Below are 25,610 nucleotides of genomic sequence, written 5' to 3'. Positions count from 1 at the left end.
TATATTGGTTACATGGCACCAAATACAAAAAAAATCAATTATAAATGTAGCAAAAAGTTTATTTAAGTATTCAGAAATTAAGGTAATGATAGTTATTGCTGATTAGCAAAAATAGTTATGTATAATTAAAGGATAAGTTCCCACAAAGCATTGCTCTTATGGTTGTTGTTTTTTCTAGGTACCTTTAAAAGTGACTCATATGAAGAGCAGCTTGAATTTCAGAATACATGAGAAGTAATTGCTGGTTTTAAAGGATTCACACAACTAATCCTAAAACCATTTTTGAGCAGGACTCTCCAGTACCCACAAAAAAAGAAACTAGCGAAAGTAGAATGAATTTGAACTTACCTGGTGTCCATCCTGTTGTTTCTTCTCTCTCCGTTGCCTCGTTCTCGGTCCCCATGGTCTTCCATCCATCATGGCCACCGCTGTCTCAGACTTGCATAGGGAGCGTAGTCTGCATGCCTGAGACACGCCCCCTCCTCCTTCACTGCCCTCTGAAGCGTCAGTAGCGATGGACCAGCGCGGACGTCGCCATCAGCGCTGGCCCATTAGAGGGCAGTAAAGGAGGAGGAGGGGGTGTCTCAGACATGCAGACTACGCTCCCTATGCAAGTCTGATGCATGAAATTAATTCTACTATAGCTAGTTTATTTTTTTGTGGCGACTGGAGAATCACTTTAACCCTTTCATGACCAAGGGTCATTGATGCCCGTGTCTCCAGGTCAAATTTTCCATTTCTGATATGCACTTCTTTAAACGATAATATATTTGGAACCGCTTTGAATATCACAATTATTTTTACTTTGTTTTTTTACAAGACTTATGAGGCTTTCATTTTCTAGATTACTTTAATTAAAAATTTAAAACATGGAATTATTATGAGAAGACAAATAACCAAAAATTTTTAAAAAAAAACAACTTTTGTAATTTTTTTATATATATTTATCTATATTATATGTATATAGATATATACATTGTACAGCTCTGTAACAATTAGTCATCTTCTCTCTCCTTCACCCTGGATCGTTGTGAGGGGAGAGTGAAAAAAAAAGGCAGTTAACAACGAATCAACTGTCAAATTTTCATGGCTGTTTTGCATTAGTGTCTCTCAAAATTCGAATCCATTTCCCGGCCGTCTGACCGTTTTTCACCGCCATTTGTCATCCTTTTTTCATGGACGCTAAAAAAATGGATGAAATGTATTTGTTTTGTCTCAGCCACCTAAAAACACCACAGTGCCAACGTAGTGACGCAATACCACTGTAGATAGTGCCAGTGCCCACAAAGATAGTGTCCACTGTAAATAGTGCCATAGTACCCATGTAGATAGTGACGCAATACTACTGTAGATAGTGCCACAGTACCCACTGTAGATAGTGCCCACATAGTGCACATGTAGATAGTGCCAGTGTCCCCTGTAGGTAGTGCCCATATAATGCCACAGTGCCCATGTAGTGTCACACCCCCTGTATATAGCACACCCCATTAGACAGCACCACACCCCCTGTAGATAGCACCACCCCACTGCAGATAGTACCACCCATTTTACATTGCACCACCCCCTCTGCAGATAGCGCCACTTCCCCTGTAGATAGCAGCACCCCTCACCCCGTAAACGACACCTCCTTCCTGTAGCTAGCACCACTGTAGCTACTTGCAGGAGCAGAGTCCCTCTGGCAGGGAATTCCGCTCCTAGAGGGAGCCCCTGATGTCTCTGTCCATATATGGACAAACTCTAAAAGCGGAACACCCTGCCTAAGCGTCGGCAGCACTTAGGCCGGGGATTCCACTCCAGGAGTAGCCCCTGACATCACTGTCCATATATGGATAGTGACGCCAGGGGCTTCTCCAGTAACGGAATCCCCGGTCAGAATGTTGGCCGAGCATTCCGCTCCTAGAGAGGGCCCTGACGTCACTGTCCATATATGGATAGTGATGCCAGGGGCTTCTCCAGTAGCGGAATCCCCAGTCAGAATTTCAGCCGGGGATTCCGCTCCTAGAGAGGGCCCTGACGTCACTGTCCATATATGGATAGTGATGCCAGGGGCTTCTCCAGTAGCGGAATCCCCAGTCAGAATTTCAGCCGGGGATTCCGCTCCTAGAGAGAGCCCTGACGTCACGGTCCATAATAGATAGGGACGCCAGGAGCTTTTCCAGTAGCGGAATCCCCGGTCAGTGTCGGCTGGGGATTCCGCTCCTAGAGAGAGCCCTGACATCACTGTCCGTATATGGATAGTGACGCCAGGGGCTTCTCCAGTAGCGGAATCCCCGGTCAGAATGTTGGCCGAGTATTCCGCTCCTAGAGGGGGCCCCGACGTCACTGTCCATATATAGATAGTGACGCCAGGGGCTTCTCCAGTAGCGGAATCCCCAGTAAGAGTGTCGGCCAGGGATTCCGGAATCCCCGGAACAGAACGATCGACACCGGGGATTCCGCTCCTAGTGGGAGGTTAGGTGGCGCTATCTACAGGGGGTTTTGCGTGGGCTTGTGTTTGGCGCTATCTACAGTGGGGGGTGTATTCCGGGGCTCTTAAAGCCCCAGCAGACATGAGAGTGCAGCGCTGCTCACACTGAAGCAGCACTGCACTCATTAAAGCCTGTTCCAGGCTGCCAACGTTTATATACGTGACAACTGCACGGGGCATCGACAGCTGGAATGAATATAGCCGTATGACAGTCGTGAAAGGGTTAACAAACATGCATTGTTCATACAAACGAGGCTCCCAAGATTTCAGCTCATCCAAGTGCGTGTTATAAAAATCCTACCACTCTATCAATTCTATATAAATTTACAATAACTTTTACATCATCTAATAACTACAGTAGTGCATAGTATTACCTGATAAGGTTCATAGAAAAATGCTTCCACCCCTTCAGACAGGTCACGAAATAAGCCAAAAGGATTCCCCAACACATCAAGTCCGAGAACAAGAACATACATTTGTTTTATTGCCTATAGGGTAAAGTAACATGCAATTATATAGTGTCATCAGAAACAGTAACAAAGTTATAAATATTCATAATGATGTCATTTAAAATGAATAGAATAATAATTTCTTTGTTGATTGTACATACATATCATGTAACATTCTTATAAGAAGTGCATATAGAGACTCACACCAACTAGGGCTTGCACAGCAGATATTACTAATATGATACAAATTACCAAAATCTAGAAAACATAAGGCTCATGTTAGCATCTCACTTCTGTTTTTAACAGGCCAAAAAGAGAAGGCTGATCCGAACTGAAGGCAACAGATGTCTTCAATTAGGATCCATTACTCAACGACTTCATGTATAAAAATAAAAGGAACATCATTTTTCTGATTTTTTTTCTCTGTGGGTAGAATAGTGAAGGCGACTATGCTATTATGGTCACGAAAAAGTTAAGGAAGTGCTGAACAGTGAATATTTTCTGCACCTGGAAGAATGAGTGTGGCTAGATCAGTTAAGAGTTAATGGGATATAATATTATATATTAATGATATACTCACTTGTCTTGAGTAATGTCTGATGACTTCCCACTGCAGCTCTTGTGTAGAATAAACTTGGTTTTGAATCTCAAAAAAAGCCAATCTGCAAATGAAGAAAACCAGTCATTTGGAGGACATATAGCCTTGCTAAGGCTAGGTTCGCACCACATTTTTAATGAAAAATTGTTATTACATTTTCAATGATATAAAGAAATAGGCACATAATAATGCACAAGGAAAGTCACATTGGAACAATGCTTCCAGTTGAGTGAAAGAAGCAGAATGTACAAGCATATTTCTTTGTTTTACATAGCTTGACAAGTCCCAACCTAATAACATGGCAAGGTGTGTAGATAATCAAGATAATAAACATCTATAGAAACAAAAATTTGGCGGCATTAAGGACATTAACCCCTTAGTGACCAGCCTATTTTAGGCCCTAATGACCAAGCTATTTTATTCGTTTTTCTATAGTCGCATTCAAAGAGCTATAACGTTCTTATTTTTTCGTCTACATCGCTGTATGAGGACTTGTTTTTTGCGGGATTAGTTGTGCTTTTTAATGGCACCATTTTTGGGTACATATAATTTTTATATTAACTTTTATTAACCTTTTTGGGGGGATTATAAAAAAAAACTGAAATTCCGCCATTGTTCTATGCTTTTTTAAATTGACGCTGTTCACTGTGCGACGTAATTAACATGTTACCTTTATTCTATGGGTCGGTACGATTACGGCGATACCACATATGTAGAGGTTTTTTTTATGTTTTACGACTTTTGCACAATAAAAACACTTTTGAACTAAAATTATTTGCTTTTGCATCGTCGCTTTCCAAGAGCTGTAATTTTTTTTTTTTTTCATCAATGTAGTGATTTTTTGGGCTTGTTTTCTGCGGGACAAGACGTAGTTTTGAATTGTACTGTTTTGGGGTGCGTGGGACTAATTGATTCATTTTTATTATGACTTTTTTGGGGGGCAATGGAAAAAAATTGCAATTTCGCCATGTTTTTTTGCGTTTTTTTTTTACGGTGTTCACTTTGCGGTTTAAATTACATATTAACTTTATTAATGGAGTCATTACGGTCGCGGCGATACCACATATGTGTACTTTTTTTTTTTTACACTTTTACTAAATAAAACCACTTTTTATGGAAAAAAATGGTTTTATTTATTTTTTTACTGTACTTTTTATTAATAATCTTTATTTCACTTTGATGACTGATTTTATTAGTCCCACCAGGGGACTTTACTGTGCGATGTTCCGATTGCTGCTATAATGCTCTGGTATACTTCGTATACCAGAGCATTATTGCCTGTCAGTGTAAATCTGACAGGCAATCTGTTAGGACGTGCCTCCGGCGCGTCCTAACAGGAATATGTCCAGGGCAGACCTGGGGGCTTTTATCAGGCCCCCGGCTGCCATGACACCCCATCGGAGACCCGCGATTTCATTCGCGGGCCGCCGATGGGTGACAGAGGGAGCGCACTCCCTCTGTAAACAAAGTTAAATGCCGCGGTCGCTATTGACGGCGGCATTTAACGGGTTAAACGGCCGCGATCGAAGTAAACTGTCAGACAGCAGAGCCCCGGCTCCTGCCTGCACGGGAGACCCGTGCAGGACTTAGACTAGGCTGACGTGAAAAGGCGTCAGCCTAGCCTAAAGCCCATTAGTGACCGACGTAAAAAGGCGTATTAGTGGTCACTAAGGGGTTAAACCGTTTACACTATAGTTCAGCTGGAAGGTTCTGTTCCAGAAGGATGGTCTCGAGTACAACAATCAGTGTAATATTGAAATACTCAATGTAATTCCGATTCAAGTCCCAGACTAAACCATAAGAGTCTATCCACTTGGGCGGGGATATCTCTTCATAAAGATGAAGAATGAATTGTTTCTAAGTATCCCTGGGCAAAAGTAGAAAATATACTATATGGATGGGGAAATCACCAGATGACATGTGCGCAGACCAAATGGCCCATTGTACCAGAAATTTATCATAGGAGTTCTAGCGTACTGCTACAATCTTCTCCATAATGTAGTCAAATTAAACTAGATTAATTAACTCCGCTATAGTGAGAGGGTCTGAGGATTTTCAAGACCTAACTATAAATAATCTGGCAGCCAAGATTGTATGGCCTACTATACAACGGAACGCTTTTGGGACCAGACCAATGAAACATAGCGCTAGTGCAGGGGTTGGGGAAATTAAGTACTGTAAGATAGGGGAAATAAATGTAAAGGTGGCTTTCCAAAAATTAAATAGCAATTGACACTGCCACCAGACGTGCATATGATTACACGGCAGACTGCAGCCGGAAGGGGAATAAGACAGATTAAATTTAGCTATTTGAGAGGTGGTTCTGTATCATCTCAGTAGTATTTTTTGTGCGGTTTGCCTGTGACTAGCACCTTTGGAGATCCTTGAGACCCAATGTATAGCAGAGTACCAGTCTTGCAACGAAATGTCAAAGTTTAAATCTGTTTCCCATTTTAAGAATTAGCCTGCTTTAGTAGTTTTCTGGCTTTGCTTCGGCGATTGACGGGCTCTTAAGAGTCACAACGTAAGTTTGGCAGAAGCGGGGTCCAAAGGATATAATTAGGTATAGTCCCAGTAGTTATTCCTCCGTATGGGATGATTATAATCCAAGCAGAAATTAGATTTCCTATTAGCGACAGCTGTGAGACTAGTCTTCCACGGTCAGCTCATTTAACTATCAATCCTTTCCAAAGGTAATTTCAAAGTTCATCAAATGAAATCAGAGGAGTGTATATTGCCAATGTAACGGAGCTCCGTTTTTGTCTCAGCAGGTTGAGTTGGTGTCCATATGAAATGTTTTACTGCTGCTGCAGGGCAAGACTAGGCCTGAGACAGGCAAAGTTCAATGCCATCTTCAATGCACACGAGACCACTTTAGAGAGGCAAAGGGCCAGTGGAGTATCATAGCTCCGCCTGTACTTCGGCAGGCACGGTCGGCCTCAGCAAGAAATTTATGCTGGTTCAGGACAAGACTAGGCCTCAGGCGGGCTGGGAAATTAATCTGTCAGGAGCTTATGATTGCCCTCTTCTAGGCTCAAGAGGCCCCCCCCTGTAAAGGTAGGTGCTGCAAACATAACCCCTTACGTTTGGATACATCTGTCATTAAGTTAAAAAACATATAACGCAAGTCTACATTTTTGTTAGCGTAAACAATGGTGTAAAGGCCTACAATGCCAATGATCACAAAAATGTATGCAAAAATGGCACACTTTGGCGTATGCTGCACCTATAGAAAACAACTGGATACTTTACAAAGACTTTTAAATTGGTTTTTTAAGGTAAAAAACAAAAAATATTTCATAAGTATACAAAAATAGATGATGTGCAACGGGCCTAACATATTAAAATAAAGGCAGAAGGCACCTACTTGAACACAACATCCTGCACATCAGTCAGAGTGGCACCAATGCTCTTCAGTAGAAGGTTTAAAGACTGAACAGGTATGAGTTCTTTATCTCGAAGTTCTTTATTTCCATCATCTCCACCAGTGCTCAGAGAAAAACTCAAATGAAGCTACAAGAAAAGGAAGGATACATTATACCACTTTCTATTACCTATGGGATTTTAAGACAGGGAGACAGGCTCCAATACAGCATCTATTACCTTAATAGGAGATATGTGAAAATGTTCATAAAGGCTGAGCTGGGAAGCACTAATTGAAGACACGGTACTTAGTTCTGATTGGAGAGATTCCATGTCCTTTTTGAAAAGTTCCACCTTTTACAACATTAAAAAGATTAGTACACCCATTATCTGCCTAAAATAGAAGATCTTAAGTATACTTAAAGAGGCTCTGTCACCAGATTCTCAAATCCCTATTTCCTATTGCATGTGATCGGCGCTGCAATGTAGATAACAGTAACGTTTTTTGTTTTTTTTAAAAACGTTCATTTTTTGCCAAGTTATGAGCGATTTTATATATATGCAAATGAGCTTTGAAATGGACAACTGGGCGTGCTTTTATTCGTATGTCCAACTGGGCGTGTTTACTTGTTTTACTAACTGGGCGTTGTGGAGAGAAGTGTATGATGCTGACGAATCAGTGACCAATCAGCATCATGCACTCTTCTCCATTCATTTACACAGCAGCATCGTTCTTACTAGAACGATGTGCAGCCACATACACAAGTGTCCTGATAATGAATACACATGACCTCCAGCCTGGACGTCATGTGTATTCAGAATCCTGACACTTCTGAATCTTTTCTGAGAGATTACCAGCAAGGGAAACAAAATCTCGTTTACCTCGTAATCTCGCGAGATTACGCGTGGCTTGCTGGAATCTCACAGAAAGGATTCAGAAGTGTCAGAATTCTGAGTACGCATGACGTCCAGGCTGGATGTCATGTGTATTCATTATCAGGACACTTGTGTATGTGGCTGCACATCGTTCTAGTAAGAACGCTATGCTGCTGTGTAAATGAATGGAGAAGAGTGCATGATGCTGATTGGTCACTGATTCGTCAGCATCATACACTTCTCTCCACAACGCCCAGTTAGTAAAACAAGTAAACACGCCCAGTTAAAAACACAATACACGCCCAGTTGGACATCCGAATAAAAACACACCCAGTTTTCCATTTCAAACCTCATTTGCATATATATATAAAATAGCTCATAACTTAGCCAAAAATGACCGTTTTTAAAAAAAACAAAAAACGTTACTGTTATCTACATTGCAGCGCCGATCACATGCAATAGGAGATAGGGTTTGAGAATCTGGTGACAGAGCCTCTTTAAGCTTGAGAAACCTACGTTCCAATTCCCTTTCATCCTTATATGTGAATTAACATGTTAATCAACAGTCTGTATAACAGGAATAAACGACACCGACTATATATCAACTGTCCAACAAAGGAAAGATAAGGGAACCGTTTTTAAGGGGACAGCTAACAAACTAAGAGTTGACAGGGAGTCCTTCCAAGAAACTGTGATAGTGAGATTTTCTTCCAGAGAAACAAGGGAATATTTTAGGGTTAAGTTTAATTAAAAAATTATGCAGTCACATCCATGCGTGTACTAATGCCACAGGTGGCAGGTCTTCTTCAAATTTATTAGGAAAAAGGCTCTGTTCACACTAGTGTCATAGCTCCACTTTTATAACAGAGCCATGACAGCTATGCCAAACGAAGGAAGCAGTGCCTGTCACACCCTTTGTTTTACCAAACTTTCGTAACACAGTTTCATAATTTTAATAAAAATATTTCAGAATATAACAGAGTTGTTTACTTACGGCTTGATCTTTAGGCATATCTCCGCTTTGTGCAAATAGGTCAGCAAGGGCATACAAAAATCCAAGATCTATCCGCAGATCCATTTCTTGTATCAAAACCTTGAAGTATCTGTTCCCAAAATAGTATATTTAAGGCTAATGATCATTTCGCCTACTTGTACATAGTGAAACAATTTAACCCCTCTACTGCCAATTTTGGCCTTTCTGACAGAGCCCCATTTTTTTAAATCGGACGTGTCACTTTATGTGGGAATAACTTTTAAATCCTTTTACTTATCCAAGCGATTTAAAGGGAACCTGTCACCAGCATTTCAGCTATTAAACCAGCAATACCTGGTGGTAGTGGGTGAAAAATCATTTCTATATAATCTATAATTATCTTCTTAGTCGGCTCTGTAGCTTTAGTATTCAGCTTTTTAGTGTTCCCACACCGTATGCTAATGAGCAGAAAAGAGTCAGATCTTCATTTGAAAAGAGTCAAATCTTCGTTTGAAAAGAGCCATATCTTCATTCTTCAAGTCTTTCCGAGTTTACGCCGCCTCCTTACTTTTGATTGACAGCTCCTCGCCTTCCCCCAGCACACAAAATCCAGTGCTTGTGCATTGATGTCCTCTTCTGGTGTGAGCGCATAAAGGGACACCGGATTACGATAAAAGGCGCAAAATGTTTGCAGACCGTTATTTACAGTCGGTGGTGGAGTTTAGGAGAGGGGATAACGGCAATGAACTTTTGATAGCAGTGGCCAGTGAGGGATAAGTAAACCTCAATAGGTGAAATGCTGGTGACAGGTTCCCTTTAAGATTGTTTTCTTGTGACACAATGTACTTTATGTTGGTGCTAAACTTTGGTCGATACAGTGTGTTTATTTGTGGAAAACAACACAATTCTCCACTTGTAAGAAAGATAATCATACCACACAAAATAGTTAATAATTAACATTTACCATATGTCTACTTTATACTGACATAATTTTTTAACTGTTCTTCAGATTTTCAATAAAATTTCCTAAACTTATTTTATAGGGATTAGTTCCGTTTGAGAGTGGCTTTGAGGGGTCGATTTATTAGAAACTCCCAATAAATCACCCCATTTTAAAAACTGCACCCATTAAAGTATTCAAAACAGCATTTAGAAGGATTCTCAAGGCATTTTACAGGAATTCTTGAATCGTTGTTTTTTTTCCTGGTAACACAGCAGGTCTTAATGGGGGAAATGCAACGAGTACCTTGTGGATTTTGGGGCCTCCTTCTTATAAGAATATTTTCCAGTCACCATTATAGATTTGCAGAAACCTTTATGTGCCAAAACATAAGAAAAGACCCCATTTAAAAACGACACCCCTAAAGTAATTTATATAGGGGTACAGTAAGCATTTTGACGCCACGGGTGTGTCATAGATTTTATTAAAGTTAAGCCGTGAAAATGGTAAATTAAATTTTTTTACAATAATATGTAGTTTTAGTTTAAAATGTTTCATTTAACAAGGCATTAATAGGAGGAAAAAGCACCCCACAATTTCTTACCAAATTTATCAAATACGCCATATGTGGTCAAACACGGCATGCTATTTGGGCACACGGCATGGCTCAGAAGGGAAGGAGCGCCATATAGTTTTTGGAGTGGAAATATTGCTGGAATTATTTGTCACCATTTGTCACATTTACAAAGCCCTTGAGGTACCAGTACAGTAAAAACTGCTCAGAAGTGACCCCATTTTGGAAACGACACCCATAAAATTATTCATCTAGACAGCATTTTGTTCCCACTTGTGTTTTCCAGAAATTAATGTGAAGCATATAGTGCAAACTAGAAATTGCAATTTTTCCATAGATGTGCCATTTCAATGCCCAATATGTTGAGCCCAGCTTGTGCCACTTTAAAAAGACACCTTTCTAATTATTAAGCTGTTTTCTGGTTTTAGAAACACTTTACATGTAGCCCTAATCGTTTGCCATGACACACGACAGAGCTCAGGAATGAAAGAGACCACTCACATTTGAGGCCTAATTTGGTGATTTACACAGTATTGGTTCGCAATTGATCGGGCCTCTACCTTGCTACGGCCCACAGAGTGAAATCTATACCAGCTAGAAACTGGAATAGATTTCCGCTATAATTTATTTATACATTTTTTGCCAGTGATGGCTCTGCCCCATTTTGTTAAGCTGTGCTCTTTTTCCTTAGGGTATGTGCACACACACTAATTACGTCCGTAATTGACGGACGTATTTCGGCCGCAAGTACCGGACCGAACACAGTGCAGGGAGCCGGGCTCCTAGCATTATACTTATGTACGATGCTAGGAGTCCCTGCCTCGCTGCAGGACAACTGTCCCGTACTGAAAACATGATTACAGTACGGGACAGTTGTCCTGCAGCGAGGCAGGGACTCCTAGCATCGTACATAAGTATGATACTAGGAGCCCGGCTCCCTGCACTGTGTTCGGTCCGGTACTTGCGGTCGAAATACGTCCGTCAATTACGGACGTAATTAGTGTGTGTGCACATACCCTAAAAGCGACAAGGACGGTGTAAAAAAAGCCCAAAATTCCCACTTTTTAATTTAAAAAACTGGCGTGGAAAGGTTAAGAAATTCCCCCATTGACTTCAACGTGAACGTTACTAAAAATGACATTCACTAACGAAGGAAAAAATATAATTCACTTCACAAGATGATATATCATAAACAAAGTGATTACACCCCAAAAATTTATGACAAATACACTTTAACCGCTTTCCGCCCCAGAAAATATGGGTACGTCATGGGAGGGAAGCGGTTAGCCCAATGTGTCGTATAGTTATGGCAATGCTTTAAACTGTCATCGTTGTCAAGTGACATGGTGACAGATCAGTGATACTAGCTAACGGGGGAACAATCAGAGCAGTCCCGCCGCGACGATCACTGATTGTTCAATGCTGACGGACCATTCACAGCATTAAAAACCAAAGGGAGGCACATACTTACTGCCCACAATCTAACCGTCGTAGTTTAGTCTGTGTGGCGGTTAGAGAAGGAGCAGAATGCATAATTTAATATACTTTATTAGGTGTGATCAGCCCCAATATCAACACATTACTAATCTTTTCCCCTGATCACTTCCATCATCCTTGTCTGATCACCTCCGTGATCCCTTCACATCACCCCCATCATCCCCCGGTTATTACCTCACTGTGATCACCTGCTTGATACCTGCACGCAAATTCATCTCCCCGCGATCATCTCGATAATTTTTAGGGAGGATGACACGCCTTTCTTCTTGTCATAATCTTTATTTGCTAGTGACTCAGAAGAACACCCGAGAAGGAGTGCCAGGACAGCAACGGGAGCAGCATCTAACCCCATTTGGGTAACCCCAAGACAGTTTTGTACCCCAGATCCCTGAGTTCATTGGGAAACCACAGATACATTTCGACATGGTAGGGCTCAGAGAGCTGGACATTTTTAAGTTCTTTTTTTTCTGACAAATGTATTACTGTAATGGTGGCCCAAACAAAATTGTATGCCCAATAATTTATATCCCGAAACAACAGTTCAATTCATGGTAAACTCACAAGTGGACCGCCATAGATGAGTGGAGGTAACATTTTGGAGCCTTCTACAAAACATAAGATTAATGAAGAAGCCAAACATTAGGTCCTACTGTATCAGAGATATATTGTACCATACCCCGTACCGCATAGCAATGTATAGGACACACTTTGACGCGATCCTAAGATTCCCCAGTTTTGACAGCTTGTTTAAAATTAGGCACCGAATAGACCAGTGCCAAGTTCGCTTAAAAACCCGGAGTAGTAAATTTTTTATTGATGAGTCCATGGAACATTTTAAAGGGAGGCTTCAATTCTGCCAGTACCTGCCAAGTAAAAGGACAAGGTATGGCGTGAAGATGTATAAGCTGGACAAGAGTTCATCAGGGTATACCCACAGGTTTAAGATTTACAGAAGAGAAGGACACCAGAAATCACGCCCAGAATGGCGAGTAACTCCTGGGAGTTACAGTAAAAATAGCGTAGGATTTAGTGCACCCACTGCTGGGCCAGGTTTACCACCTTTTTACACCAACATCCCCCTATTTAAGTGCCTCATTTCCAGAAGTACTGCGGCATGTGGCACTGTTAAAAATAAATTCAGAGAAGCCTCCATGTCCTTATATTTAGCACAATACATGGCGATAGCAGTACCCCCGTCATAGTACAAGGTATCAGTGTAGAAACCCCCAAGCCAGACTGCATCCTGTACTATAATAGGTACATGAAACGGGTTGATCTTTCAGATCAATTGCTAAAGCCGTACCGCGGCATGCTGAAATGACCGTACACATCACACAAATGGCATTGTATAATGCTTACATGCTTCATCGATGTGCAGGCCAGAGGGGAACCTTACCGGCATTTCAAGAGGTAGTAATCAAGGCCCTGATAATTGGCAACCAGGAAGGGCAGGGGAGACTCCGTACTCAGCTAAGCCACAGGGCATCACTTTCCAAACAAAATTCTCCCCACTGGTAAGAAGGGAAGAACCCAAAAAAGGTGCAGTTTGTGTTACAAAAGGGGGATCAGAAAGGACACAACTTACCATTGGAAAACTTGCCTCACACAACATCGCTTGTGCATAAAGGATTGTTTCAAAATATATCATATCCCTGGAATTGTAATTTATTTTTTATTTATTTTCACCCCGTTATTTTTATGCACCCTGATATTCTCTACACTGCTTATTCCCCAAAAACGCACGTGGCTCCTTCCCTTCTGAGCCCTGTCGTGTGCCCAGACATCAGATTACAGCCACATGTGGGGTATTACAATGTCCGGGAGAACTCGCATAACAATTTATGGGGTGTGTGTGTGTGTGTGTGTGTGTGTGTGTGTGTGAGTCTCCTGTGGCACAAGCTGGGTACCACATATTAGGCACTGAAATGGCATAAATTGTAAAAAAAAAAATTGCAATTTTCACTCTGCACCATCGACTGTGCATTAAAATCTGTAGATCACCTGTGGGGTCAAAATGCTCACTACACTTCAAATGAATGCACTAAGGGGTCTGGTTTCCTAAAAGGGGAAGGGTTACTTTTTGGAGTGTCCACTGTACTGGTATTTCAAAGGCTTTGCAAATGCAACTTGGCATCAGAAAACAATTTATGTAAAATCTGCGCTCCAAAAGCCAAATTGCGCTACTTCCCTCCTGAGCCATGTCGTGTGTCCAAACAGCAGTTTATCACCACATATGGAATACAGCCACACTTTTGTGTAATAAATGTTAGTTTGCTTTCTCTCATATAGGGAGTGATTTTTTTTTAGCTTTAACTACATATTATTGAAAAAATAATAATTTTCCAGTTCTACATAAATAAATGCTCTGAAACACCTGTGTGGTCTAAATGCTGACTACATCCCTAGATAAATTCTAGAGGGGTGTAGATTCCAAAGTGGGGTCTTTCTTATGTTTTGCCCCCTCAAGGCCTCTTCAAACATAAAATAGGGTGCCTGAAAAACATCCTAATAGAAAAGAAGATCAAAAGCCACAAGTTGCTCAATCATTTCTGAGGCCTGTGTTTAAAGAGGCTCTGTCTCCAGATTTTGCAACCCCTATCTGCTATTGCAGCAGATCGGCGCTGCAATGTAGATAACAGTAACGCTTTTATTTTTAAAAAACGAGCATTTTTGGCCAAGTTATGACCATTTTTGTATTTATGCAAATGAGGCTGGCAAAAGTCCAACTGGGCGTGTTTACAGTAAAAGTCCAACTGGGCGTGTATTATGTGTGTTACATCTGGGCGTGTTTACTTCTTTTACTAGCTGGCGTTCTGACGAGAAGTATCATCCACTTCTCTTCAGAACGCCCAGCTTCTGGCAGTGCAGACACAGAGCGTGTTCTCGAGAGATCACGCTGTGTTGTCACTCACTTCCTGCCCCAGGTCCTGCATCGTGTCGGACGAGCGAGGACACATCGGCACCAGAGGCTACAGTTGATTCTGCAGCAGCATCGGCGTTTGCAGGTAAGTCGATGTAGCTACTTACCTGCAAACGCTGATGCTGCTGCAGAATCAACTGTAGCCTCTGGGTGCCGATGTGGCCGACACGATGCAGGACCTGGGGCAGGAAGTGAGTGATGTCACAGCGTGATCTCTCAAGAACACGCTGTGTGTCTGCACTGCCAGAAGCTGGGCGTTCTGAAGAGAAGTGGATGATACTTCTCGTCAGAGCGCCCAGCTAGTAAAAGAAGTAAACACGCCCCGATGTACGCACATAATACACGCCCACTTGGACTTTTACTTTAAACACGCCCAGTTGGACTTTTGCAAGCCTCATTTGCATAAATACAAAAATTGTCATAACTTGGCCAAAAATGCTCGTTTTTTAAAAATAAAAACGTTACTGTAATCTACATTGCAGCGCCGATCTGCTGCAATAGCAGATAGGGGTTGCAAAATCTGGTGACAGAGCCTCTTTAAGTCATGTAGCACACTAGGGCCACATATGGGATATTTAAAAAAAAAACACACAGAATCTGAGGAATAAATATTGAATTGTGTTCCTCTGTTAACACCAGAATAGAATGTATTAAAATTTAATATTTGCAAAAAAAATAAATAATGAAATTAGTAAAATTTGCCTCCACTGTGATATATGGGGGTTTCCATATTTGAAGCAGAAGATTTTAAATGTAGGAAAATTATAATTTTTCCAAATTTTCTTTGAAATTTAGAAATTTTTTTTATAAAGAAAGAGAAAACATAGACCAAATTTTACCACTATCATAAAGTACAATGTGTCATGAAAAAAACAATCTCAAAATTGCTTGGATTAATAAAAGCATTCCACGTCAGATTTAAGAAATGAGGCTGCTACCTGAAGTCTAAACAGACCGCAAGGGGTTTAATAGTTTCCTATGTAAGCAATTCTATAACTTTGTGATATTAGCATTCCAACTTACTTTATGCGTGATATTTCAGAATGTCCAGCAGTTCTCATTACAATACTCACGTCTGTGAAAGGTTTTGGTTCTGCAAAAACATCAACATTTTCATATAGCAATTTCTACAAGCTTCTAAAATGCAAAAGCTGCATAGAGGACATAAAGCCCCCCCCCCCCCCAATACAGTAAGCTTGTATAAATTAATATGAAACCTTTCCAAAACTTAAAATTCTAGGTTAAGGCCAGGGCTAAATCTAGACTTTTTATCATTCACTACGAAAAAAATCACTGTCCATAAAAATGCATTGAGTAGTTTGAAAAGCTCTAAAAAAATCTCTCCAGTTAAGCGTGTCTGTAGCAATTTCTTCTTTTAATTGCTACATACTGGGATTTCAGAGCATTTTTTTTAAAGTAGTACTGTAGCTACTTTTTTCCTCCATAGTGTAACATGAAAATCACTTACAGAAATCTCTTGGAACTTGCTCATACAGTTTGGATTACTCTATAGGAAAAAGTTTTACCACAAAGTCTCGGCGAAACTCTAGCCTAGAGATCGTACTTTATTAACCCATGTTTAATCAGCAACATTTCTGCCCTCTCACTGGGGCCTCTCTCAAGGCTGCAATTCCATGATTTTTTTTTTATATATCTGCCACTGGATGTTAGCAGCAGATACTTGTAAGTCCTCTTCGGTGGGATTGAGATCTGGGGAATTCGGAGGCCAAGTTAACACCTTGAACACTTTGTCAGGTTTCTTAAACCATTCCTAGACAATTTTTACAGTGTAGCAGGGCCCACTATCCTGCTGAAAAAAGGATGTACTTTGTCTGCAACAATATTTAGTTAGCTGGTATGTTTAAGTAAGATCCACATGAATGGCAGTACTCAAGATCTCCCAGCAGAACATTGCCTCCTATGTCTTTCCATTTTCCCATAGTGCATTCTGGTGTCATCTCATCCGAGGTAAGCGAATCCCAAGCGCCCGGCCGTCCACATGATATAAAAGAAAATGTGATTCATCAGACCAGGCCATGTAGAATTATTGCTTTATGGACCAGTTCTTAAGCTTACGTGCCCATTGTAGGCACTTTTGGGGGAGGGCAGGGGTCAGCATGGGCACGACGACTGTTCTGCGGCTACGCAGCCTAAAATGCAGAAAGTTGCGAGGCAGTGAGTGTTCTGACACCTTTCTATCATAGCTAGCATTAACTTTTGCAGCCTTTTAGCCTTCGTTCCCCACATGCATGAACGATCTATGGGCGCCCATGAACCTGTCGCCAGTTCACCAGTTGTTTTTCCTGGACCACTTTTGGTAGGTACTAACCACTGTATACCGGGAACATCCCACAAACCAGCCATTTTGCTGATCCTCTTGCCCAGTCGTCTAGCCATCGGCCCTTGTCAAAGTCGCTCAGATCCTTATGCTTGCCCATTTTTCCAGATTGCAACACATAGACTTCAAAAACTGAATGTTCCCTTGCTGCCTAATATATCACACCCATATTATACTTTCATTATCGATTAACAAAAGCCACACAATGGATTGGGTAATTTATAGAAAGACTTCACGATTTCCTAATCACATCTAACCCCATCAGAACACGGACATAAAAAATGTAACACATTCTGACTTAGCTGCATAAAATGGACTATTTGTCGGAGATACAAGGGAAAGTCTGGTCAACTCTAAACCTTATTAATTAACAATGTAATTAGATTGAACAGCTCTTTTAGCTTCACCTAACTCCTTGTTATAAACTATTGAATAATTGTTTTACAAAACAGTGAGGAATTACATAACTAAAACATAATGCGAATGTTCAGAATTTACAAACCTGAGTCCATGGCCACAGACTTCGGTGGTTTAACGGGGTAAAATACAAAAGGAAATATGGCTCCAGGCAATTGATTTTGTATCTGACAGAACAAAAAAAGAAACATTATAATAGGAATTCTTGCAGTGTGTTAGAACAGAGATTTTTCAACTTTTTTTTTTAATAGGGCTTCAACAGCCAAAACATGATGATCTGTGGGTTTCACTACCCATGACCCATTCTCCTGAACTCAGTATGACATGAAAAGAAGCATAAAAAGTAGGCTACTAAACCAGAAATGGCTGCAGCTAGAAAAAGGACTGCGCAGCTTATGATCACTTCTGTGAAAAGTACCTACCCAAAAACCTCACCAACAATAAGGGTATGTGCACACACACTAAATACGTCCGTAATTGACGGACGTATTTCGGCCACAAGTACCGGACCGAACACACTGCAGGGAGCCGGGCTCCTAGCATCATACTTATGTACGATGCTAGGAGTCCCTGCCTCGCTGCAGGACAACTGTCCCGTACTGTAATCATGTTTTCAGTACGGGACAGTTGTCCTGTAGCGAGGCAGGGACTCCTAGCATCGTACATAAGTATGATGCTAGGAGCCCGGCTCCCTGCACTGTGTTCGGTCCGGTACTTGCGGCCGAAATACGTCCGTCAATTACGGACGTAATTAGTGTGTGTGCACATACCCTTAAGGGACACCACACAGTTTGAGAAGCACTGTGAGAACATGCCAAAATCATATAAGCATGGGATTGAATGCCCAAGTAATTTGTTTCTTTATAAATAAGATACATAATAAACGTGAACACTATATAACCATAAATTGTGCATGTATTTACAGTACAGACACCAGAACAACATGGTTATTACACCTGTGTATTATGTCACTTTTTTTGCTCATTTAATGCATCACTGAAGTTTTTAGGTGAATTTTAACGTCTCGTCCACACACTGCGGAATTGCCTTGCTTTTTCCGGACGGAATTTCGGACGTAAAAAACGCAGCAGAATACAGCAGCAGCATAGTGGTTGAGATTTAACAAAACTCATCAACATACTACGTAAAAATTCAGAACAGAAATTCACCTGTGGTGCATATTTTTCAGAAAGCAGCATGTCAATTCCTGCTGCGGAAAGTGGCCAGAATTGCTGCGTTTTTCATAGGATATGTCACCATCTCATAACAATGTGAAAAACGCAGCAAAATACGCACCATTTTCTGCCGTAAAAACTGCAGAAAACGGTGCGTTTTTATCGCAGCAGAATGTTTGCATTTATCAACGGAATTGCTGCAGCAATTTTTTGCAGCAATTCTGTTGTGTGTGGACAAGCCCTAAGAACAAGCCCGCATGTACATGAGGAATAAATCTATTTTTTACTTGTATCGTGCATTTTTCAGCAGTTTTTCCCCTCTGGCAGTTCCATCTCTAAGTGTCAGTTTTCCCTTAGCTCAGCTCCAGAAGGGGCGAAAATCTACTATGATGTCTCCCATACACAGCACACAGAGAAGAGGAGATCCTGCTCTCCTATTTCCCACACACACAGGAAGAAGCAGCAGAATGGAGGACATTATACAAAAGCAATGAACAATGTTACTGAGATAGTAGGACACTTCCTAGAAAAACAGCAGCAGCGTCTGTGAAGTGCAGTTATAACATGATCTCTCAGAGAGGCTGACACCCATTTCATTACTACCTCACTGTAGATTAATTTCACCAGTAAATTAAGAGAGTGATCAGGTACAGCACATGCACAAGGCAGGTAAAAGGGGGAGGTGATAAGCGGAGAAAGAGACATTTTTCTGTAATAAGAATATCACAGTTTCATATCCAGGCTTGTGGCAAAGTACCTGAAAGTACAGGTACTCTAAAATAAAATAGTATCCAGCAAACTCACCCTAGTGGCAAATGCAGACAGACAGAATTGTATAATTGAAAGGAATTTTTAGAGTTTATAAAATACACAGAGAATAGTACTTATACTACACCGTGTTCCAAATTATTATGCACATTGGATTTAAGTGTCAAACATTTAATTATTAGTTTTTCAATTAAACTCATGGATTGTATTGTGTCTTAGGGCTCTTTGGATCATTGTAATCAATCTCAGACACCTGTGATAATTAGTTTGCCAGGTGTGCCCAATCAAAGGAAAGCTACTTAAGAAGGACGTTCCACATTATTAAGCAGGCCACAGGCTTCAAGCAATATGGGAAAGAAAAAGGATCTCTCTGCTGCCGAAAAGCGTGAAATAGTGCAATTTAAGCGTGATCATCGTACTGTGAAAAGATTTGTGGCCGATTCAGAGCACAGACGGGTACGTTCAGATAAAGGCATAATGAGGAAGGTTTCCGCCAGACAAATTAATAGGATTAGGAGAGCAGCTGCTAAAATGCCATTGCAACGCAGCAAACAGGTATTTGAAGCCGCTGGTGCCTCTGGAGTCCCGCGAACCTCAAGGTGTATGATCCTTCAGAGGTTTGCAAGTGTGCATAAAGCTATTATTCGGCCACCTCTAAACAATGCTCACAAGCAGAAACGGTTGCAGTTGGCTCAGAGATACAAGACGACTAATTTTCAAACCGTGTTGTTTACTGATGAGTACCGTGCAACCCGTGGATGGTCCAGATGGATGGAGTGGAGGATGGTTGGTGAATGGCCATCATGTCCCAACAAGGCTGCAACGTCAGCAAGGAGGTGGCGTAGTCATGTTTTGGGCTGGAATCATGGGGAGAGAGCTGGAAGGCCCCTTTAGGGTCCCTGACGGTGTGAAAATGACCTCTGCAAAGTACGTAGCGTTTATGACTGACCACTTTCTTCCGTGGTACAAAAAGAAGAACCGTGCCTTCCGTAGCAAAATTATCTTCATGCATGACAATGCACCATCTCATGCTGCAAAGAATACCTCTGTGTCATTGGCTGCAATGGGCATAAAAGGAGAGAAACTCATGGTGTGGCCCCATGTTCCTCTGACCTCAACCCTATTGAGAACCTTTGGCGCATCCTCAAGCAAAATATCTATGAGGGTGGGAGGCAGTTCACATCAAAACAGAAGCTCTGGGAGGTTATTCTGACATCCTGCAAAGATATTCAAGCAGAAACTGTCCAAATACTCACAAATTCAATGGATGCAAGAATTGTGAAGGTGATATCAAAGAAGGGGTAACTTGGCCTGTTAAGTTTTTTTTGATTGAAAGAGCTTTTGATTTCTGTAAATATGACCTCCTGATGCTGCAAATTCAACAAATTACCATTTTAGTTCTCTCTACAACCTTTAAAAGGTTTTGATCTCTGTTGTGAATAATAATTTGAAACAGTGCATTTTGAGTTTTTTACTACTAAAAAAAAATCTGTTATCATTAGGAGATTTGGTCAATAAAATTTGCATTATACGCCAACGGTTGATGGCTTGAAGATTAAACTGACTGTCATTTGCATCGACTATTTAGGAAAATCAGCGAAAAATAACATTTGCATAATAATTTGGAACGCGGTGTAGTCTTTCTCAAATGAATTAGAATATCAAAAAGTTAATTTATTTCAGTAATTCAATTCAAAGAGTGAAACTCATTATCTAGATTCATTATCTATTTCCAGCATGTTTTTCTTTTAATGTTGAGGATTATGGCTAACAATTAATGTAAACCCAAAATTTAGTATCTCAGAAAATTAGATTATATAAGCCCAATTTCAGAAATAATTTTTAATACCGAAATGTAGGCCTACTGAAAATTATGTCCAGTATAAGCACTCAATACTTGGTCGGGGCTCCTTTTGCATGAATTACTGCATCAATGCGGCGTGGTAAGGAGGTGATCAGCCTGTGGCACTGCTGAGGTGTTATGGAAGCCCAGGTTGCTTTGATCGGCCTTCAGCTCCTCTGCATTGTTGGGTCTGGTGTCTCATCTTCCTCTTGACAATACTCAATAGATTCTCTATGGGGTTTAGGTCAGGCGAGTTTGCTGGCCAATCAAGCAAAGTGATACTGTGGTTATTAAACCAGGTATTGGTATTTTTGGCAGTGTGGGCAGGTGCCAAGTCCTGCTGGAAAATGAAGCATCTCCATAAAGCTTGCCAGAAGAGGGAAGCATGAAGTGCTCTAAAATTTCCTGGTAGACGGCTGCTGGTAATAGATCACTGTGTGTAATGAATCTATATAATATATGAGTTTCACTTTTTGAATTGAAGGACTAAAATAAAATTACGTTTTTGATGATATTCGAATTCATTGAGAAGAACTAGTATATGTCTGAATGCTGACCAGATGATGCCATGATATATGTTGCTAAACTCTGTTCAGCACTGTTTTTAGTTTGAGAGAGCTTGCTCTATGCGGGGTTACCATGTAAAGGACTACAGTTCCCATGAATTCACTCTCCTTCCAGAGATATTGTCTCTATTTACAGCTGCCTGTATGCCAATCTATTACCTAGGTGTAGAGTAGTGTAGTATTTTCTCACGGTCTACTACTGAGAAACAGCTCTGCTGCTAGTCTCTGAAATATTTGCTGCCCAGCATGTGAAACCATCTTTCCAGAGGCATGGATGGAGAGGAGCGCAGGGACGAGGTATGCGGTGATAAACTTACTGTCTTATGTAGGCATTTCAGCTACAGACAGTAGAATAGCAAGTGACTAACCTTACTGCAATTAAAATATTTGCACACAATTTTTAAAGACTGGAAAACCCCTATAACTCTATAGCTATGAAGTGGGTTTGGAGTTCTGCAAAAGAAAAACGGAGCTTTGAACGTTATGAAAATATATTATGAAATGAATCAGGTCAGAATGTTAAATCTAAAAATGACGGCGTTAAAAGGTGAGCATTCACTTTAAAGAGAACATGTCACCACATTTTTACCTTATGAAATAAACATAGCAGGTATGTGTGATGCTTTTCAGCTACACAGCCTAACCTGCTTATCTTGTGACTGACCATGAATAACTTACATTTTGTCACTCATATCTTTTCTACAGTACATATGTACAAAATATAAAACATATGACCACTAGCATTGTCTAAAGCAGTGTTTCAAAACAATCCTAAGCGAAGTACCCCACCTCAAATAAATAGCCCCAAGGCTATGAGCATTACACTGCGCTGCATCTATTAATAGCACAGTATAAGGTCAGTGCAAGCACTGCTGCCTAAGGCGAATGATGAAATGGCGCCTCCGCCGTTCTCCCCATGTTCACAAATTGCAGATTTCCATTGGAAAAAATAATAATTTTGAGGCAGTTCTAGCCTCAGATTTAACCCCTTAATGACCGCCTACATGTGTTTTCACGGCGGCCATTAAGGGTACTTATGCCAGAGCGCCACCTTTTCACGGCGGCGCTTTGGCATGAGATAGTGCCCCAGGAGGCGGTTAAACTCAGTGTACTCCGCTACGGAGGTAGCTGAGGCCTTGGAGCACTGACCGTGGCGGTTAGTTCTGCCTCTTCTCTCACAGAATATATTGGTCAAAATAAGGGCCAGCACCCCCTATTAGACCCCCGATCACACCCCCGTACCGGATAATGAAAATGGCGTGACTGACTGTCACGTCACAATGACAGAACACATTACACTACGTAGGTAGTGTAATGTGTTCTAGCAGTGATAAGAGCTGCAAGTCTAAATGTCCCCTAATGGGATAAGTAAAAAAAAAAAAAAAAAGGGAGGAAAAATAAATAAATAATAAAAATGTTTTAAAAAACTGTAAAAATAAAAAAAGTTATAAGTGACAAACAAAAAATTTGTTTTTTCCTATAGTAAGTCTTTTATTATAGGAAAAAAATTAACACGTTAAAAAAGTACACGTTTGGTATCACCGTGTTCGTAAGGACCCCAACTATAAAACTGTAATATTATTTTTCCGACACGAACACCGCAAAAAAAAAAAAAAGCAAAAAACGCTGATTCTAGCATTGTTTTTTTAGTCACCACCCCTCTCATAATATACAATAAAAAGTGATCAAAAAGTTGCATGTACGTCAAAATAGTACCAATAAAAGCTACAAACCTGTCCCGCAAAAAACAAGCCCTTACACAGCATTTTTGACTGAAAAATAAAAAAGTTATGGCTCTCACAAAAAATTTATTATTTATAAATAAGTGATTTTATTGCGCAAACGCTGCAAAACATAAAAAAACTATATACATATGGTATCGCCGTAATCGTACCGACCCGCAGAATAAAGTAAAATGGTCATTTATAGCTGAGGGTGAACACCGTAAAAAAAAGAAAAAAAAACATTGTCAGAATTGATGCTTTTTGGTCACCTTGCTTGCCAAAAAATGGACTAAAAAGTGATCAAAAAAAAATAAATCGCATGTACCCCAAAATGGTACCAATGAAATGTACAGATTGTCCCGCAACAAATAAGCCTCCACACAGTCCGGTATAGAAAGAAATAAAAAAAGTTCTGGCTCTCAGAATTATTTATTTACCACATTATTATGCCCTGATGTATCCCACTCAAATTACATATTGCCCCATATTATAAACTGAAATACCATAAAAACGCCAAACAGAACAACTACCAAGCAAAATCTGCACTACAAAAGCCAAATGACACTCCCTCCTTCTGAGCCCTACAGTGTGCCCAAACAGAAATTTACGTCCACAGATATGGCATCGCCATACCCGGGAGAACCCGGTTAATATTTTATGAGGTATTTGTCTTCAGTGGCACAAACTGGGCATAACATATAGTGCACTAAAGTGGCATATCAGTGGAAAATAGCAATTTTCACTCTGCACCATGCGCTGCGCATTAACCCCTTCGCACACCATGACTTAATAGCATGTCGTGGTATGGGGGGTGATGTATGGAGCGGGCTCACGCGCTGAGCCCGCACCACATTCTGCGGGTGTCAGCTGTGTATTACAGCTGAAACTCGGGACTAATGGACAGGAACAGTGATCGCGCGGTTACAGGAGCCTGTAAAAATGACAATATACTGCAATAAATTAGTATTGCAGTGTATTGTACAAGCTATCTACTGATTGCTGGTTCAAGTCCCCTAGGGGGACTAATAAAATGTGTAAAAACAAAAGTAAATTATTATTAGTGAAAAAAATGAAATAAATATTTAAAGTCCAAAAAAAACAAAACACTTTTCCCATTTTTTTCTCGAAAGTAATGTAAAATTTTTTAAATTATACACAAAATTTGTATGGCTGTGTCTGTAAAAGTCCAAACTATTACAATATACCATTATTTAACTCGCACAGTGAACGCCATGAAAAATGAAGAATTTAAAACTGCAAAAATCGCTGGTTTTTGGTCACTTTGGCTCTACCAAAAAATGTAATAAAAAGTGCTCAAAAAGTTGTATGTACCAAAAAAAAATTACAGCTTCTTCCGCAAATACTAAGCCCTCACACCACTAGATTGACGGAAAAATAAAAAAGTTATGGCTCTTGGAAAGCGAGGAGGGAAAAACGACAAAGAAAAAATGGATCAGTCCGGAAAGGTTCAATTACTTTCTAATGAAAAAACATTTATGACCACATGTGGGGTATTGCCGTACTCGGGAGAAATTGCTTTACAAATGATGGGGTGATTTTTCCTCCTTTATAGTCTGTGAAATTGAAAAAAATTCAACGTTTTAGTGAATAAAATGTTGATATTCATTTTCACGGCCTATTTCTAATAAATTCTGCACAAGACCTGTGGGGGTATAAATGCTCACTATATCCCTAGATAGATCCCTTAAAGGAATAGTGTCATCGCAAATAATTTTTTTATATGTTAAAGATGTTAGTGCTTTAATAAAAACGTTTATATTCATTTGTGTGTTTGTGTTTTACTGTTTCTTATTTTTACACTTTTTCTTCCCTATGGGGGCTGCCATTTTTTGTTCCATTTCTGTGTGTGTCGATTAACGACACACACAGACATGGAATACGGCAGCCACAGTCCCATAGGGACTGCGAACGGCTCCCGTCCCATTGACTGCCGTGTACGGCGTCTGTGTGGGAACTGCGCATGCGCCGCTCCCACACAGTCCTATTCGAAATTGGCGCCGTCCGGCGCCATTTTCCTGTGGACCGGAAGTCGCGGCCGGACAGTAATATTACTTCTTCCGGTCGCGGCTTCTGGACTTGTGCACATGGAACAGCGGCAGCA

The 25,610-nt window shown here is 40.6% G+C and overlaps 1 protein-coding gene across 1 annotated transcript in view; it reads right to left on the bottom strand.

The window, feature by feature from the left end:
* The window catches only part of VPS13A (vacuolar protein sorting 13 homolog A), a 249,923-nt gene that overhangs the window by 41,959 nt on the left and 182,354 nt on the right, over positions 1-25,610 (bottom strand). The window contains exons 57-63 of the mRNA XM_075828295.1: positions 17,498-17,579; positions 15,681-15,750; positions 8,748-8,856; positions 7,118-7,231; positions 6,882-7,027; positions 3,497-3,578; positions 2,842-2,955 (exon numbers count right to left, since the gene is read on the bottom strand). Coding sequence (XP_075684410.1) covers positions 2,842-2,955; positions 3,497-3,578; positions 6,882-7,027; positions 7,118-7,231; positions 8,748-8,856; positions 15,681-15,750; positions 17,498-17,579 — 717 coding nt within the window. The remainder of the gene's footprint in view (positions 1-2,841; positions 2,956-3,496; positions 3,579-6,881; positions 7,028-7,117; positions 7,232-8,747; positions 8,857-15,680; positions 15,751-17,497; positions 17,580-25,610) is intronic.

Source organism: Rhinoderma darwinii, chromosome 1 (genome assembly GCF_050947455.1).
Source record: "Rhinoderma darwinii isolate aRhiDar2 chromosome 1, aRhiDar2.hap1, whole genome shotgun sequence".
Lineage (NCBI taxonomy): Eukaryota > Metazoa > Chordata > Amphibia > Anura > Rhinodermatidae > Rhinoderma > Rhinoderma darwinii.
Note: the sequence above shows the minus strand (reverse complement) of the source record. Positions and strands in the feature narration are given on the sequence as shown.